Here is a 17,487-nt window from a genome sequence, read left to right on the forward strand (position 1 = left end):
TGGTTGTCGGTGATGCCCTGAGAAGGGACCCAAAAATTACTGGCTGGCAAGCCAGTCTGTGCTGGCTGGGAGTGCTGTCTTCTGGGGGCTGGACTCTAGGAAAAAGTGGGGAGCCTGTTGGCAGTATTCTTAGAGGACTACTGGCTAGACCTGTTTAGAAGCAAACACAGGAATCTTGGAAGATAAAAGAGTGCTGGGAGTGAGAAGGCTGTGGTGATTTTCGAGAGGAGAAAGCCGAATTTATTTAGTGACCAGAGGTGCTGGAGTGGAGAGATCCAAGCTAGGGTCACAGTGGAAGTGATGAGGAGACATGTTGACCAGATGTGAGGAAGGCCATTTGAATGTGAGAGCAGTCTGAAGATACAAAGAGCTACCTTGAGAGAGCGAGCTTCCTGTCATGCATGGAAGGCCTCAGGAGGCTGGAGCAGCTGTTTCTAAAGGAGTGACACAGGTGAGTCATCATCTGTGGACCCATACTAGAAGACTGTTAAGGTTTTGCTTGGAGATTCTGTGATTCACTTGACATGAAATGTGACATCACTGGCCTAATGTCATTGCTTTGCCAAGAGTTCTATTCCTAGAGTCAGGACAGAGGAATAGGCTTTTGGAGGATTGATGGCAGAGATGCCATCAGCAGCTTTGCTGCCTTCCATGTTTAGCAACCTTTAATTGTCACCCTCCCCTGCTTAGGCAGTCTCTGAGCTGCAGGTAAGCCGGAGTGACTATACCAGGAACAGAAGGGCTTGGGCAAAGGTTTTCACAGAGCATCATTCAGGAGAGTGCTGCTGGACAGAGGACAGAACCATAGGGGGAGAGGAAGCCCACCTGTGGCCCGATCTGCTACTACCTAGGGGATATGTTGGTGGGAGGTGGCTTCTCAAGGATGGATTTCTGGGCTATGGGATGACTATCCATCTACTTGGGGTCCAAGGACAATGAGTTGGGCCATCTTGGAATTCTGATAGCCCTGCAGTAGGATATGTGCCTCCAGCCAGAGTTGACATTTACATTTCCACTCAGCTTCTTAAAGAGACTCTAACCCTTGCCATCTGGCCCTGGGATGTTGAAAATAAAATGAAGTGGAGAAGATGGGGAATGTCTTGGTGCTCTCTAGGTGAAGGGGTTCAGTGCCTGGTGCCTGTGGGACCTGGTCATGTAGCTTAATCTGGGTGAGTAAGTTTAGGACCTTGCCCCAGAGCCATGGGGAGAGCTACCCAGAAGACATGGGAGAGCTAGAGATTGGATGTGTGTTTAGGCAGCAGACGGAATGCAGGGAGGCAGGTGGCATAGTTCCCGGCTTGTGCTTGGATTCTGCCGGATGCCTTTACTTTTTTATTTTTTTATTTTTTAAATTTTTTAGTTTTTTTAGCCTACAGCACCTGATATTCCTAGGTGGTCTCCCATCCAAGTACTAACCAGGCCCAACCCTGCTTAGCTTCTGAGATCAGATGAGATCGGGTATGTTCAGGGTGGCATGGCTGTAGACTGTCGGTTGCCTTTAATTGCCTCATGTTTCCCCCTCCAGTGTGAATGGGGACTGTGGTAGACCATCAGCTCCCCATTCATCTCTCGCTGCCCGCTGCTCCCAGAGTCAGAGGATGGCTTTCCTGTGTCTGTCACAATAGCTGACAGCACAAACAAAAAAAACAGATTGATTCAGAATTCTTTGTTCAGAGACATCCCTAAACCCTTGTTAACTTGCCTGGCTGCTGGTGTCAAGTGCTGGATGACGATGCTGGCTCTATGTGAGGATCCCAAGAGGATGGGTAGAAGCCCCTATACCTGTTGGGGCAGGAGCCCTCGGAAAGGGCCATCCCTAACTCACCAAAGCTCCTGGTACATAGTAGGTGTTCAACAGATAAGTCCTTCACTGCAAGAGCGTATGTCCTCAGTTTAGGTCCCTAACTGGTCACTGCGAGGTGGCATGGTTTGGTCCCTATGGTTGGAGACTTCCCCTTGGTTGCTGACCTCTTGGAGGAAGGCAGGAGTGGGCTCCCTTCTTGTGGGGGCAGGATGCCAGGCTCTGAGTGGAGAGGGGCAGCATCTTTTTCATGTTCTACCTCTGGGCCACCACTTGGCTCCCTGGAGCCCTGTCCTCTAGACATCCCTCTGCTCCTGCTGCACTGGTTGCATACTCCCCAGAGAACAGTACACTCCTCTGGTGGCAGAAACAGGCATCCATCTCCCCACATTGCTGCATTCAGCCATTCCTACCAAAATGTCTTGTTCTGACCACCTACAGCATCTCATTAACCCAGGGTAGAGCCTCCTTTCATCACTGCTGTTTCCCACTCCTGGTCCCCACTGAGGCCTCTCCAACAAAGGGAGCGTTTTGTGAGTTGTGTTCAGAGCAATTACTGGTGCACTGTCTGCCCCCACTTTCTCCTCTTATTGTCTGTCCACATCTGCATTGCTCTGTCCTCTCACAGGCCCTGTCGCTTCTAGGTCCTCGAGTTCCTCTGGGAGCTTCTGGAGCTGTTCTCTCTCCCACATTCTGACCTCTTTAAATCTGCTGATGGCCTCCCACACTCATCCCCATCTAGTCTCCACTGAGGTGGAAGCTGCTGGTCCAACTACGCCCCACTGGCCGTACTTCTCCAGGCTCTTTGTCCTCAGTCAGTTATCCCATCACACAAGGTCACCCTTCTCATGCATGCCTACCTGGCCTCCGTTTGTCTGTCTCCCAGTGCAGGTGCACCCAGACCTGAGCACTGCTCCAGTGTGTCCTGGCTAACTTGGACATAAAGCTGCCACTTTCATCTCTTCATTCATCTTGCCACCCCATGTTGACCAAGTACTTGCCCTGAGCCGAGTCCAGTGTACCCAGGGTTCCAGGGACACAGACCTCTGGAGGCAGAGGACACAGAATGGGTGATATATTAACAGCCATTAGGTTTCCAAACTGCCTCAGAAATTAGAATTCTAATTGGAATTAGAAGTTTAAAAAAAAAAAAAAAGCTCGGGCCCTGGAAACCACCTGGCCTTAGTAGAACCTATGAGTGTAGATAGAAGAAGCCACTATGCAGCAGGCTCTGAAATCCAGAACTTTCCAGGGCTGCTCCAGGACACCGTAAAAAGCAGACATTACTCAGTTGCTGGCACAGGTTGCCAACATCCCTCTGATTCCTAAGAACACACAGCACCTTTCCTGACTCTTGAGTTACACCCTGTCTCCCTCTTGTCCCTGACCTTTACTTTGTGGATTCTGGGCAGAGACAGGTTGGGGCACAAGACTTCATTTTGTTATTCTCAAGTTTCAGAACATAGCTTTACTAACCTTGAAGTTGTCATGCTTTTTCTCATTTTATTTTTATTTTCATTCTCTGCCTCTTTTTAAAACTCTTATTATCTTCCTTCTTTTTCTCCCTCAGGCTTTCACCGCCAAAGTCCTCTTTTCTGCTGCTCAGCCCCCATCCACCCCCTACCAGGTCCCAGGGTGGTGGATTCTGTCTGGTCTGGAAGCTCAGCCACCAGGATGATGAATGTCTTGACCAGAGGAGGGAATACTGGTTCCACTGCCACAGTGTCTAATTCTGCTGAAGTTTTCGAAACACTTGGTCATGGGCAACATCAGTGTATGCTGTTCTTGTCATACTAACAGTTCTCCTGAGTAAACCTGCAGCTTCATTTCCTGGAATGTCCTCTGTGTCCTTTTCTCTGCTCTTATTCAGGCCCACGTAAGTACAGGAAGAAGGCCTTTGGAATGCTGGGTCTGAAAATACATCTTGAGATGAAGCCGAGGGAAGAACTGAGTCACAGGAGCAAAGCCCAGGCTTCTTTCTTCCCTTTCTTCCTCTAGCAGCTCTTTAGTGGCGCTGCTGTCTCTGCCAGGGAACCTTCCCCAGAGTCATCATGGGCCGGGAAAGAACCTGTACAGGTCAAGAGGTCAAATTAGCTTAAATGATGCTATGCTTCTGTTCCTCATACACAGCCAAGTGAGGAAAAAAGATGGGTAGCCATCTTCTTAGAATCCAGGACTTCAGAAACTAGAAGATAATTAGAATTCATTGCATTCAGCTCTTTCATACTAAAAGTAAGGAGGCTGTGATTTCTCTAAGGTCACACAGAGAAGGTAGAACTAGAACACAGGTTGCTGGGCTTGTAGCCTAACACTTTAATCTGTCACCCTGATGCCATATGGAAGAGACACCAGATCTTTCTCTCCCCTCCCATGAGAGTGGTCAGACCTGCCTGCCAAAGGGTGTAAAGGCAAGCCCTGTGAGTTGGGTTTGCTAGTAGAAAGCAGCAGCTTCCTCCTCTCTCTGTAGCCGAGGCTAGAGAGCTGACTCCATCCTTTTTACCCTTAGTCCTTGGGCTCCAGTTGAGACTGGTAGTGGCATGGGTAATGTTTTTGGCAGGCCCTTGTAACATTAAAGGTAGCAAGTTAGAAGGACTGGGGAGGAGAGAGGTGCATCCTCTGAGCTGGAGTGGAAAGCCCTTTGTGATTGGTGCCTCGCTCTGAAGGGAGTGTCAGACTCTGCTGCTGAGGAGTAACTGGTCCCACAGGAGCAGGAGGATGAGGAGGGTAAAGGTGGTAAGAAAGTGCTCACAGGAGAGGTCCCTCCTCTACCCTCTATTGGCTTCTCTGCTGTGACAGCATCAAGAGTAGGTACCCTAACTACAAAGAGTCAAGGACTCTGGGGGCTGTAGACTGGGAAGAAGAGCAGCCAGCTTGATGGTCAGAGCCAGGGTGGAGGTGATGCCCCTCCTGTCACGGCCTCTCTTTGTCCTCTTCTCGGGGCAGAGCCCATCCCCTGCCCACACACAGCTCATGACAGACTTGTGGAAAGGGGGATGGGTGCAGGCTGTCTTCTGGGGTATTGTGGCTATCCTCTGATCTCAGAGCAGAGGAAGACCTGAGTCTGGAGGCAAGGCGGATGGACATTTTAACATTTTCTTCCATGTTCCATGCTCTGTGTCAGCCCAGAAACAGGTGGAAGCCCCTGGGAGACTGCTCAGGTGGTACTTGTGGCCTGTCCCTTCTGTCAGCCACCTGAGGCCCATGTCTGTCCCTGATCTGGGCCCCAAGTATACCAAAGTGAGAGTTCTTTACCCAGAGCCAATAAATAAATAGAGTGTGGAAACCCAAGGACGTGACTGTTTTATCATTTTTCTTTTTTTCATGCCCAGAATACTTCCTGGCTAGTCAGTCATAGGCTGGCAGACATACTCGTGTTGTTCCAGAGGCCTAGGCATGTTGAGACAGGAGGCGGGTTGGTCTGCAGGTGTTGAACACTTTCTTAGGAGGTGCTAAATTGAACTTAGGGCCGGAAGCATGGCCATGGGAGTGTCGAAAGCTTTGCTTTTCCTTTCTGAGCCCCTTTGAAGGCCTCAGCACGGCTCTCAGGGGCCCCTATTCTGAAAGTCAACCTAAGCCCTACCCCGCTGTCAGTGGGCTGGGTGAGGACCACCTTTCTGTGTTGGCTTGCCTGACTTCCTGCTGCAGGTTCCTCAGTGGATGAGGGTTAGGCTGGGTGCCATTGGCACAGCCTGGTTCTCAAGTCAGCGCAACTTGAATCATATTGGCTTGGGGCACCTACCTGACCCAGCCGCTTACAGCTCTTTAAAGATGGGGAGAACTGGGCCTGCCAGAGAGGGCTGGGCTGGCTTTCAGACAAATGAGTTCGTTGGCATTCTGCACACAGCCACACATACACAAGTAATTGGAGAGGCGAGTATTTGGGGGAGCAGGAGGGGTGGATCAATCTAACTTGCTTTGGCACTAACAGGCTAGCCGCTCGATGAGCAGCAGGGGTCGATGCCTGGTGTGTGCCTGTGTCATTCTGGAGATGGAGATGCTTAAGCCCACAGGGTGGGTCTGGTGAGAGGCCTGTCTAAGACTGCATTGGACTGGTTTGGAGCTGCAGGGGGCCTTGATTTGGCTGGGTGTGGAGGTAAAGTGGACAGGCCACCAGTTCATCCATGTTCAAGTTCCTGGCTTGTGAGTCTATCTTTGCTACTATTATTCTTTCATCTGCAAAGGAGTTACCCCTCTTCTGTCTTGGCAGGACCAAGGGACAGGGACAGAATCCATGTCTCAGCCCTGTTTGGCTAGCCCAGGCTGCCAGCTTTGTTTTGGGGCTGTCCCACCAACGGTCCAGGCAGAGCTGCAGTGTGTTCCCCAGTAATTTCTCCTTTTATTGGAGACCATTAAAGCTGGCAGGGAAACGCTAGTATTCCCATGACCCAATCTGTTCAGCTGTAGATTTGCTATGTTCATCAGCAGTCCCATTATACTTGCTTCTTTCCATCTCAAATGAATGATGCGGGCCGCAGTATCTGTGGTCTGGATTGGCTGGTCCCTCACATTGGCTCCTTGTGTTCAGATGGCAGCAGCAAGCCAAGGGGCTTTCTTGAACTGTGAGCCAAAAGCTATTGTGGCAACAATTATCCAGTCCAGTCACCCTGGATATTGGCCTCCATACTGGAGGCCTGAGCTACACAGGCCTGCAGGGAAACGTGAGAGGGCCATTGCTTCTTGCACCCCGCTCGCCCCTCCCTACCCACGCACTGCTCTCAGGCAGCAAGGTATTGGGGAGCCTCCCTGGGCTACATGTTCCTGAGGCCCTGGCTTCCCACCCTCCTCCTGAGGACCATTATCTGCCTGGGAAACTTTGAGAGCTTGCCCATTGGTGAAGAGGACCCTATTAGGTGGCTATCTGGAAAAGTCACTTTCTCCCAGTTCAGCTCAGTAAAAATTGAGATTTGCCTTCTAAAGGGCAGGTAAGGGTAGCAACTACAAGTAGCACTGCCTCTTCTTTAAGGCTCTGGATGAGTGTTCCCTCTGCCCTACCCTGTACAGACTGGAGAAGGGCTTGGGGGAGGAGTTGGAGGTCAAGGGAGCCTTACTGGAGCAGTGATAGTCACTGTGTAAGTGTGTTTACTGAATGGGCATGCAGCTGCCCCAAATGTGGGCTCTTAGATTTTCCCGAGCCTCCTGGAGAATGCGTTGTTCTCCGAGGTGAAGAACACCATGAGGTGGAGCAGTCAGACCTCACCTGGCAGGAAGAAGAGTGATGATCATCAACAAAGGTCCTAGTCACCTACTCTTCGGGGAGCTCAGAATCCATGCCAGAGTACCCCTGGGAGATGCCAGGACTCAGAGCTGTGCTGCATTTGTCTTCCTCCAGTAGAAGGGTTCAAAAGGGCCCAGAGCATGAGGGTACCCATCAGGTGCCATCTGTGGGTTATTTACTCACTGAATCTGTATCTAATGAATGCCTCCTGTATGCCCAGCAGCAGGCACTAGGCTCATCCAGCTCAGCCTGCCCTAACAGCAGCAATAAACTTTAAATTGCTGGAATAATTGCTTAGCACTGGGGTCTAAGAGGAAGTCTGAGCAAGTGTCCTTTATCCTGAGAACCTAAGGATTCAGCTAAGTGAAGACAGCCTATTCAGGCTGAGGCCCTGAAATGAACAGCTGCCTGGTATGTGGCTGAGATGCGGCAGCCATGGATACACGTGGCAGAGTAGACTGTGCTGTTCCTCCCTGGGAATAGAATGTACTAAAATGAGGCTGGCGCAGAGCGCTACAAGGAGCCCCTGTGTGGTTTAGAGAGGTCTTGCAGACTGGTAAATGCCCCTGAGAAGGGTCCTGGTCCCTGCCTGGCCCACGGGAGCCCCCTATCCGCTCAGCAGATGGAGAAATCTCGTTGCCTTGAATTGTTTCTGTTTCTCCCCATGGCTGAGAGGCCAAGATTGATGTAGGGCCTGCAGTGGTTGCCTATCACCACTTTGTCAGTTGGAGGGAAGGTGGACCCTCTTTAAGGACTAGAAAGTTTTCCTCTTAGTCAGCAGTCCTCAACCTTAACCTTTTTTGGCACCAGGGACCGGTGCTCCTGTGAGAATCCTGATGATCTGAAGTGGAGCTGAGGTGGTGATGCTGGCACTGGGGAGCTGCTGCAAACACAGGTGAAGCTTCACTTGCTCACCTGCTGCTCACCTACTACTGTGCAGCCTACTCCCTAACAGGCCACGGACTGTTACCGGTCTGTGGCCCAGAAGTTGGGGACCTCTGCTCTTAGTGGCCTGGTTTGAGCATCCAGGGATTGGAGCTTAAGTCTGGCTCAGGACATGGTGGAAGGTTTGGGTCATTCTTTTTAAATCCCCCTGAATTACAGTGGTCCTGGGGTAAGTTGGGGGGTCTTGACAGGCATCACTTCTCTGAGCCAGGCTTTGAGTCTAGGCTACCTTAGAAGTTTGCTCCTTGAGGAGGGGAGCGGTTTTTCTTGTCAGACTTTTTGTCATCCAGAGGGCAACCTCTGTTCCATGTCCTCGGCCAGTATTGGGTGGGGAGGGGAGGCCCTTAATGTTCTACATGGGAGGAGCCAGGCAGTACCTCTCTCTCTGGAGAGAGTGCAGGGGCACCGGACAGGTCCGAGTGCTGTAGTGGTGGCATCATCGGGATGGGGAAAGCAGTGCTGAGTGTTCTTGCTCTAATGCTTGCCTTTGTCCTTTAGCCCTGGCCCAGCGTGTCCAACCTGGCCAAGGACTTCATTGACCGCCTGCTGACAGTGGACCCAGGTGCCCGTATGACTGCACTGCAGGCCCTGAGGCACCCATGGGTGGTGAGCATGGCAGCCTCTTCGTCCATGAAGAATCTTCACCGCTCCATCTCCCAGAACCTTCTCAAACGTGCCTCCTCACGCTGCCAGAGCACCAAATCTGCCCAGTCTACACGTTCCAGCCGCTCTACACGCTCCAACAAGTCACGCCGTGTGCGGGAACGGGAGCTGCGGGAGCTCAACCTGCGCTACCAGCAGCAATACAATGGCTGAGCTGCCTGGCAGTGGTAGAGACATGGTATGGTCCCAGCCTGGTCACACGCTGCTGGGCCGTCTGGACCCAGTGCCCTCTCTGGAGGTAGGCCTGTGTGGCCAGTGGTAGGTGAATGGCCCCAGCCTCTCCTTTGTGCTTTCAGCAGCTCTCTTCCTCACCCTGGGTGACTGAGTGGAGGGAGCCCCCTGAATTGGTACTGATGCTCCTTTTGGTGGGTTACTGCTCTGGTACAAGTTGGGAAAAGGGCAGGACCTGGCTTTAAGTCTCCTTCACCCCTTGCTCTTGGCTCTTCCTCAGACCAGAGGAACATGCAGTGCCAGGTAGAGAGTGTCCTGTGGTTCCAGGACTCTTTGGGATAGTTACTTCTGGAACCCCTCTTTCCTCTACCAAACTTTCCTCCTTGGCCCTCCACATTCCATGGCATCCTGATCCTCATGATTATGTTTCAGTTGAGAGGCCCAGGTAGGCAGAAAGCTTGTGTCTTGGCTGGACTCTCACCCCCTGGCTAAGTCTGAACAGCCCCCAACCTTCCAGCCAAGATCTGTCTTCCTTCATGGAGATGCTAAGGATCACTCCCTGCCCCAGGACTTGCCAGGAACTCTGGTGGCAGGGCCATGGCATGGACGTTGGCCCTTCTGGACTGTGTGGCCATGTTGGTAACATGCTTGCTCCAGGCTCTGACCTCTCTCTGACTATGAGATAGTTCCTGCCCACCACCAGGCCACTGCTCTCAGTGCCTCCTTTGCAGAGCCTACCGTCACCTTCCTCCCCCTTGGATGCCCATTCTATTCTCCAGGTGCCTCCTTCCCAACTGTGGGGGATTGAAGGGAGCCCCATTGCTGCTACCTGGGGGATGGGGCACCTGGGCCAAGGCAGAGGGCAGGGCCTTCCCAGGGAGAGCACCGTCAGGGTTCCAGGGTCAGTGTCAGCCCTGGTTCTTCCCTTGATACTCCCGATTGCCCTTTCCCTTCAGGCTCTGCTGTTCCCTCTTCTGCAGCTGCATGAACGCACCACCTAGTGTCTGGCATGAGAATAGGCAGCCTAGTAATGATCACTGCCACTCACTCTTCATCCTCCAAGAGGAAGTAGGAAGGGAGGAGCTGCTGCATTAAGGTGGGGCCCAGGGCTGCTCAACTCTCCGCTTCTGCGCAGCTCTCTGGAACTTAGCCGTACTGTGTGATCTGCCTCTGAACCCTGAGTGCCTGGGGTATTGGCCTTTCACAGCTGGCCTTGCCCTATCCAGCCTGTCCCCCGCTTCCTTTCATAGCATTACCCTTCCAGTCTGAGCCCTGCTGTATCTCAGGCTGGAGGGAGCCCCTGCCAGAGGTGAGTGGAATTAGATGGCTGCTTTCCCAGAGGCCTGAGCCAGACCATCTCCATGTCAGTCATGGTGCCTCCCCACCACAAACCGGGCTGAAACCCAAGCCCCCTCCCTCCAAAGCTGCTTTCAGTGGGTGGGAAGGAGCCAGGGCCCAGCTTTAGCCTTAGCTCGACTGCAGGTTCCCTGCCAGCAGGGAGGATTTGGCCCTTACTCAGTTCCTCCCATTGAGTAGCCAGGACTTCCTTTTTATGTGTGTGCCAATTCCATTGGGAAACCAAGCCAAAGAGATCATTCTGGGCCAAGTCATTTGTGCCTTTTACACACCCCCACCTTCTGTCCTTAGTGCCCCTGGCATAAGGCAGTGGAGAGCCCAAGCCTCATGGCCTCAGAAGTACCCCCACTTTTCCAAGTGCCTCTGGGGGCCTGAAGCCCTAGGGATTTATTTCCTTTCTTGCCCAAGATAGGCCTGGTCCTGAAGGTAGTAGGACAGAGGGAGTTTGGAGACTTGGGCCTTTAATAGGCCCACCTGGGCCTTCATGCCATGGACTGTGGATGGAAAATGTGCAGTTATTTATTTTATGTACTCAGTTTGTAAATGTATCCTCCATACTCAATAAACAGGCTGCCCTCCCCAGGGAAGGCTGCCCATTCATTCTAATGGCCCTGGCTCCTTGCTGTGGACCAAGGGGTCACCCAGGAGGAGGAGGAGGAGGGAAGGGGGCCCAGCTTGGGCATGGCTAGTCTAGGAAGATCCTGACTCCTCAATACCTGCCATGCCAGAAGGCAAAGTCCCCCTGAGCCAGGAGGACAGACCAGATGATGTAAGAGGAGAACCTGGGGTCTTTATTGACTTGAGATGGGGAGGGGCATGTGGTGGGATCAACTGTAGGCTGTGACCTCGTTGATCCATGTGCTGAACTTGCTAACCCGAGTATACATGGCAGGTGCATGTACGTTGCAGTTGGTGGTGCCCCAGGAGACGATGCCAATAAGTACCCAAACATTCCCCTTCTGGCAGACAAGAGGGCCTCCGGAATCACCCTGAGGGAAGGAGAGGGGAGAAGTCAGCTTGGGTGGTCGGGGGTGCTGGAGGACAGTGCAGAGGACAGGACAGGGTAGTGCTTACCTGACACGAGGAGGCCCCTGAGCCACCTGCACAGATCATGGAGTCCGTGACACGTGAGCCCCAGTACTGCTGGCACTTTCTCACAGTGACTAGGGGCAGGGCCACCTGTTGCAGGCGTGCTGGGGTCACATTACCTGTGGGCCAGGAGGGGATGGTTAGGACTTGGATGACTTGTCTCCACCCTAACCCTCCCACCTAGGTCTTTGGCTCAAGTTCCTACCCAAGCCGCTGAGGCGGCCCCAGCCAGTGGTGACACATGTGAGGCCTGTAGACAGCACCTCATCTGGGGAAGCCACGCAAACTGGTGAGATGCGTGTCGTGTATTGGGCTGGGGAGGTGAGCTTCAGTAGTGTCAGGTCATTGTTTATGATGGTGGGGTTCCAGTCTGGATGTGTGATGGCCTGTGGAGCCAGGAAGGGGCTATGTAGGATAGGGTGAGCACAGCCCCTGAGGGTTGATGGGTGTTGAGGGGGCTAGGCCAGGACATGCCTGAATTCTTCATCCCCAGAGCCCACCCACCAGCACTGCCCACTCTTCCTTCCCACGTCTGCAGCTCAGGCACTCACCTGTGAGATGGACAGAACCTGCAAAGGCTCAGCACTGGATGATCGGTCATACTCACCCAGGACGACAAAGTGACGGCCAGGGCTGCAGTGAGAGTGGGGTTGGCCAGCCACAGGGAGGGCAGAGCAAGAGAGGGGCATCCAGGGTAAGGTGGTAGGGAGAGGTGGGCTAGGGTGGGGCAGGTGCAGTGGAAGTACTCACATGACCTTGCAATGAGCAGCAGTGACCACCCAGGACTGGCTGATAAGGGAACCACCGCAGAAATGGAAGCCACTGCTGTCCTGGGGTCAGGGGTCAGAGTGGGAGGGGCACTCAGGCTATGCCAAGGCGTGAAGCACCTGGGATCCTTACCCACCTCTATGGTGCATGTACCTGCAGGGACACCTGCCAGGGCCAGGATCCCGGCACTGCATTATCCCCGTTGACAATCCTCTGGTTGAAGCTCAGCGTTGGTTTGATGGCGGGAATGCCGCAGCCTGGCCATCGGGCTGGTGAGGACCTGCTTCCCATACCCCAGCCCACATCGCTTCACCTCCTCCTCCCAGGTGTTCCAGCTCTGCACTCCCAAGGGGGCTACTCTCCCATGTCTCTCTGCAAGCTACTCCCCACTGTTCCCCCCAACTCCATCTCCACCCAACAGCCCAGGCCACTTGTCTCCCACATGGGATCATCTCCTGGCCTCTCAACCTGCTCCATGCTCCTTCGTGCAGCCAGAGGGCTCTTCCTAGACTATATGTCCTACCTTCGCTTCTCAGCTTCCTAAAACTTCTCTGGCTCCTGGGCCTAGGCCCAGACTCCTGTCCACCTCTTGCCTCCTCCTAGCCTTGGCACATCCTTTTTCCTTTGTCCACTCTGTTCACCACCTCTTTCAGCCAGCCTGGCTGCCTCCCTTTGCCCCTGGGTAGGAAGCCTGGGCCGCTGCTGGGAGTCAGGGCTGGTCCAGGCCCACCCACTCACCCCATGAGGAGCCGAGCACAATCAGGCTAAGGATCAGGCTGAGCAGCAGCATTGTGAGAGGCATGAGGCTGAGAACCGGGTCTGGCTTTATAGGACTCCTTGTCCTTGGGCTAAAGTCCAGGTATGAGGTCAGGCCAGCTGTATGGACATAGCCATCTCCCACGCTCTAGTCAGGAGAAGGGTCTCTTTAGGCCAAGTTCCTCTATCCAGGCCTGAACTTATCAGACAAGAGCCCAGGTGTGAGGTTCTCACCTCCTCCACCTCCCAAAGCCTGGCCTCAGACTATTCAAACCATTTCACATCCCAAGTACGGAGCACTGGATTCCAAGGACTTAGTTACATTAGGTCTATGTTGACCATTTGGTGGCTGGGATCAGGGAAGTCTCCCTGGACTTCTTGGGCACCAAACTCTCAGAGAAGCCTGTTCAGCACCCAGGGGTGTTCTGACCTGTGGAGGGAATGTCTTGTTATACTAGCTCTGCTGTGGAAGGGCCATGTGGCTGAACAGGGGTTTTAGCAGGTTGTGAATCCTAAGATACCTCAGTGATTCCTCAACTTTCAAAAGGAGTCACAGTTTGCTTAAAGAGATGGTGACTCCCACCAGCACATGGTGTGGTTGGACTTCAACCTTCACCTTTCTGGCTCCAAAGCCCACTCTTAACGATGAGATAATGCCTGAGAGGGGCCTGGTTCAGAGGAGGGCAAGGGGTGAGCCTTTGGTGACAGAGGTTTTGAGTAGAAGGGTGACAACCATTAAATCTGACATCCTCCAGGCCTTGGGGCTCCTGTGAGCAAGCTCTTGGTGGCTACAGCTTGTTGAGCTCCAGGCTGAGCTTGAACTGAGGGAGAGAAGAGGCCCCTGTGTGCAAAGTTGCAATGGGTAAGTTGGCTGGCTTACTACGGGTGTGAGGGTTTCGACTAATGCAAGAACACATCAGTCAAAAAAGTAAGGCAAATTAATGGTTGAATAGAGGGATGAATGGATAGATATGTGGTAAAGCAAATATAACAAAATATTAATCATAGTCTGTGGTGGGTATGTATAGGTATGTATAGGTACAGTTCAAGTTTTATGTTTTAAAATCTTCATAAAATGTTGGGGGGAAAAGCACAATCAGGCCGGGGATGTCCAGCATAGAGTAGACCCCTCCCTAAAGGGCAGACTTCTCAAAGTTTCAAGGTTCCAGTGGTGTTTAGCCATTCTGAGAGCAGGATGTTCCTGCCAGCACCCAGGACCTGGGCCTGGCATTCAGTGGGTGCTCAGCAAAGGTTTGTTGGATAAACGTGTCAAGTCATCTCACCCCACGAGTGCTGTGACCCATCAAAACTTGGAGTCAGTCCCATTACCCAGTTTCGTGTTAGTACCTCTGATGATGTGCCTGGTTAGTGAAGGGGTTTCACAGGTCAAGGTGTAGCAGGGGTGGGGAGTACTCTGTGAGAACTTGCCCTTAGACCCAAGGGCAGCTCCTCTATCAGTACTTTAGTCTTCAGGGTCCATGGGAAAGCGGGGTGGGGGAAGTCTTGATTGAGAAGTGTGGGCTTTGTCCTGGGCCACTGATGAGCCAGGCAAAAGCTCTTAAATGGGAGCAGTACCTGGCACCCTTTGGGTTTTACCACAGTCCCCAGTGAACTGGAGTGCAAGAGGAAGGCAGAGGGGTAGGGGGACCTCTGCTGTGGAGTCAGGAGGGGGCTTTCCACCTTGAGCCTGCAGTGCTCACCAGGGCTGAGGTTCTGGAGTGAGACGCCTAAGGTGATGGGTGAAGGGCACCTCTTAGACCAGTGACTGGAGGTGTGGGAGGGAGTGGCCCTTGCAGGGATACCTTAGCCACAGAGCCCTGCTGGCTGCTCAACCTTTCCACCCAAGAACAACACAGCATCTGTTCAGGTATTTGCATTTTCTGCATTTATTCCCCCTTGTTCCAGGCTCTAAGCCTCAGCCTACTTCATTCCACCTCCATGGTCTGCACAGTTTCCTCCACCAGTTCCAGGGGCAGTGGCATCACTGTCTGGGACAGGACAGCTGTGGTCCCAGGGGCAAAGCTGTACTGGCCCGGCCTAGGAGGGAGGAGGGATGGCTTCTCAACATAAGCCCATCATGTGGCCCATCCTCTTGCAGCCCCCTACCTCCCTGTTACAGTCCATCCTCCCCTGTGGTCTCCCATTTCCTTTGTTCTCACCTCTCTATGGGCTTTGTGGGTGAGCTCAGTGTTCGCAGCAGCTTGGCACCAGTCCCTGTGATCACACATGCATCCACACTGCCCCCAGAGCCCAGGTCACCCAGGATTCCTGCAGTGATGGCTTCCACCAGCAGCCCCTGCGCGGCCTCCAGCTGTGGCAAAGTGTGTGAGGCGTGATGGACCCTTTTGGTATCACCCTCAGGCAACAGCCTGGAGACTTTGTTAATCTTGAAACCCAGACTACTTACCAATTGCTCACACCCAAATTTCTCTCTCCTTCTACAACCCATCTCCACCCCAAATTCCCCTCCCCTGGTCTCTGCCTCCCTCTCTCCAGAGACCCTCTGCTCCCATCATCACAGATCTGGGTCACTTACTGGTGGCCTATCCACCCAACCAATGTGGTCTTGGCCCCTCAGCCACGATTCATTGTCTTTCTCTTTCTGGGCTTTAGGCACCTTGGAAGTGACATACGTCATTTACTTCTATCCCACTCCATACAAAATCCATTTTCTCTTCCCTGAGCTTTGACTTTTCCGTAGTCCAAAGCTCTGGCACTGACGGTAATCTGTTGGAATAGCACTTCTCTACCCTCACTCCACTGGCCACTCAGTCGTCGCCTCCTCTGAGAAGCCTTCCCTGACCTCCAGATTAGGCCACTGTCCCTCTGCGTTCTCCAGCTCTTGGGTGCACTTCCCACTAACGACCACGTAGTGGGAGGTGCAGGTGTCGCTCACCGTCATATTCGGCTGGAACCGGTCCTCCAAGACCGCCAGGGCTGCATCCTGGCCGGAGCCTGTGGGCAAAAGGGGCATCTAAAGTGAGCCGCGGCCTCCCCAACGCGGAACAAACCTGAGGCCAGGGTCACAGTGGGGTGGTTCGTGGAGACGGGGCAGAAGCGCTCACCCAGGGCCGTGAAGGGCAGACGGCTGTAGGAGCCGTGGGGGTGCACACTGTAGAGCTGTGGTCCTGTCCTGTCTACGCCGCCCACGACCAGCGATGCACCCACGTGGCCCTGGTACCTTTGCGCAGATTGGGCGTGGTCAGCCACTAGCACCTAGACCAAGGCCTCCCCCTCCCGTCCCCCCGACGACACCACTTCTGGATTCGAGCCCCATCCCTTCCGGCACGTCGCTCATTCCTGTGGCCCAGCTCCTCTCAGGCCGGCCTCTTCCGGTCTCTCCGGACGTTGCCGCCACGCCCTTTCTCCTCTCCCACCTCTTCTCAGCCCCGCCCTCTCCGTGACGGCACCTCCCCAGGGTCGTTTAGTCCCGCCCCAGTACCGGAAGAGCGTTTGGCGCAGAAGGCGGGTGACCATGGCTACGCGGGGCTCGCGGCCGGTAGACAGCGCATGTAGCTCCATGTTAGATGCCGCCATCCGCGTGGTCATCTCAGCGTCCGCAGCTACTCCAGCCCCACAGCAGCTGAGGGCGAAGGGAGTGTCGGCGTGGGCGGGGCCGGGATGTGCCGGGACCCGGGACGTGAACGAGGGGGCGGTTCTTGCGTGGGGGAACGGGGTTAGGGGATTCTCACTAGATTTTGGGCGCGATGAAATGGATCTTCTCGCAGTTCTTGTCCGCCACTACTGAATCGTTAGTGGCCCTCGTATCCGCGCCCAAGATAACCCCGTCCTGGGGGGCGGAGAGAGCGTTGACTCAGTACCCGCTGATCCCAGGCCGCCCATGTAAGCCTCCCAGTCCCCTCCCCCTGCTCACTCGGAACACAAGGCCCGCGATGGTTGTTCCGGTCTTTCGTGCATGAGGGACCCGAAGCCCCGGGAGCTTCTGTTCCAAGGATGTGTTTCTGGAAACAAAGAGAGTGGCCCATATTTAGGTTCCCCAGCTCGATCCTGGTCACTCTGACCTCCCGGAGTAAACCTGGGAACCCAAGTCACCCAACACATGCTACCCCCCCTAGCCTTTCGCCACCAGGAATAAAGGCCCTGGGGCTCCCACTCCCGGAAGACCTTACAGAGAGCATAAGCAGCTCTGGATCAAACATTCCCCACCTCACCTCTGGCAGTTTTCGAAAGAGAAGCCCCCTCGGGGCTCTAGCGCTGCCTTTAGCATCTTGGGGTGAGCAGGGCAGCCCAGGGATTGGGGGTCGATGGTTAGAGGAGTGAGACCAGTGGGGAGCACGAAAGGTCTAAGCCTTGCTCTCAGCGGGACTTCACGGATCTGCTTTCGCTTTCACCTTAGCTCAGACGACACTACCCTGTTTTGCTTCTCTTTCACTTTCATCTTCACCTCTGGTCCCAAGCAGCTTGGGAAGGTGGTGATGTCCCCATCCTGGCTCTCCATGCTGCTCCCAGGTCCTCTCTCTGGACAGAGGGCAAATCTCTTCTGGCCATTGTTCAGCAACTCCTCCCCTTTTCAATCTGAGCCCCTAACTCTTTCTCTGACACCAACTCTAACCTCAGTTTCCAGCACCCTAAGGCTGTCAGACCATTTGCCAGGTCTCTGTCCACGTTATTACAGGTCTAACAGCATGGGGCCTGGACTTTTGTCCTTTGTCACCCTCCTTCACCCAACTCCTGCCTTTGTTGCCTTTGCTTCCTCTTAGAA

At 53.8% G+C, this 17,487-nt stretch overlaps 3 protein-coding genes and 1 non-coding gene across 6 annotated transcripts in view; 1 reads left to right on the forward strand and 3 right to left on the reverse strand.

Moving 5' to 3' along the window:
* The window catches only part of PSKH1 (protein serine kinase H1), a 24,839-nt gene extending 14,082 nt beyond the window's left edge, over positions 1–10,757 (forward strand). The window contains exon 3 of one of the 2 annotated variants that reach the window (XM_039851833.1): positions 8,460–10,757. In XM_039851833.1, coding sequence (XP_039707767.1) covers positions 8,460–8,777 — 318 coding nt within the window. In that variant the 3' untranslated portion in view covers positions 8,778–10,757. Of the gene's footprint in view, positions 1–3,371; positions 3,638–8,459 lie in introns of those variants that run through there. The other variant, XM_039851834.1, reaches the window with a different exon arrangement.
* Positions 1,368–1,486, reverse strand: LOC120593971 (5S ribosomal RNA). Its single transcript, XR_005650473.1, has one exon. It is a non-coding gene; the product is annotated as a 5S ribosomal RNA (ribosomal RNA).
* Positions 10,758–10,915: 158 nt separating the features above from the next.
* CTRL (chymotrypsin like) lies at positions 10,916–14,406 on the reverse strand. The gene is made up of 7 exons (XM_039851840.1): positions 12,747–14,406; positions 12,162–12,265; positions 11,991–12,070; positions 11,792–11,873; positions 11,446–11,626; positions 11,226–11,359; positions 10,916–11,140 (listed from the first exon to the last, which is right to left on the reverse strand). Exons 1-7 carry the CDS (start codon positions 12,808–12,810, stop codon positions 10,979–10,981), a joined length of 807 nt encoding a protein of 268 aa, XP_039707774.1. The 5' UTR covers positions 12,811–14,406; the 3' UTR covers positions 10,916–10,978.
* A 226-nt stretch (positions 14,407–14,632) lies between these two features.
* Positions 14,633–17,172, reverse strand: PSMB10 (proteasome 20S subunit beta 10). Of its 2 annotated transcripts, none has more exons than XM_039851838.1 (8): positions 16,937–17,172; positions 16,639–16,726; positions 16,457–16,554; positions 16,207–16,347; positions 15,830–15,945; positions 15,661–15,719; positions 14,924–15,096; positions 14,633–14,801 (listed from the first exon to the last, which is right to left on the reverse strand). In XM_039851838.1, the coding sequence occupies exons 1-8, from the start codon at positions 16,990–16,992 to the stop codon at positions 14,690–14,692; spliced, it is 843 nt and encodes a 280-aa protein (XP_039707772.1). In that variant the 5' UTR covers positions 16,993–17,172; the 3' UTR covers positions 14,633–14,689. The 2 variants fall into 2 exon arrangements, with proteins under 2 accessions (XP_039707772.1, XP_039707773.1); XM_039851839.1 differs by having other exon boundaries at positions 14,637–14,801; positions 14,924–15,075; positions 16,937–17,169.
* Between the last annotated feature and the right edge of the window lie 315 nt (positions 17,173–17,487).

This window comes from Pteropus medius, unplaced genomic scaffold (assembly GCF_902729225.1).
Source record: "Pteropus medius unplaced genomic scaffold, Ma_sr-lr_union100, whole genome shotgun sequence".
NCBI lineage: Eukaryota > Metazoa > Chordata > Mammalia > Chiroptera > Pteropodidae > Pteropus > Pteropus medius.

What these genes read in the sequence shown, in the direction of transcription:
- CTRL (XM_039851840.1), bottom strand. Translation starts at nt 12,810, where the DNA reads ATGCCTCTCACAATGCTGCTGCTCAGCCTGATCCTTAGCCTGATTGTG. An exon ending in CCTGGCAGGTGTCCCTGCAG is followed by an intron (nt 12,071 to 12,161) that starts GTACATGCACCA and finishes CCCTGACCCCAG; the next exon opens with GACAGCAGTGGCTTCCATTT. An exon ending in GCTGCTCATTGCAAGGTCAT is followed by an intron (nt 11,874 to 11,990) that starts GTGAGTACTTCC and finishes CTCTCACTGCAG; the next exon opens with CCCTGGCCGTCACTTTGTCG.
- PSMB10 (XM_039851838.1), bottom strand. Translation starts at nt 16,992, where the DNA reads ATGCTAAAGGCAGCGCTAGAGCCCCGAGGGGGCTTCTCTTTCGAAAAC. An exon ending in TCGCGGGCCTTGTGTTCCGA is followed by an intron (nt 16,555 to 16,638) that starts GTGAGCAGGGGG and finishes TCCGCCCCCCAG; the next exon opens with GACGGGGTTATCTTGGGCGC. An exon ending in TTCATCGCGCCCAAAATCTA is followed by an intron (nt 16,348 to 16,456) that starts GTGAGAATCCCC and finishes CTTCGCCCTCAG; the next exon opens with CTGCTGTGGGGCTGGAGTAG.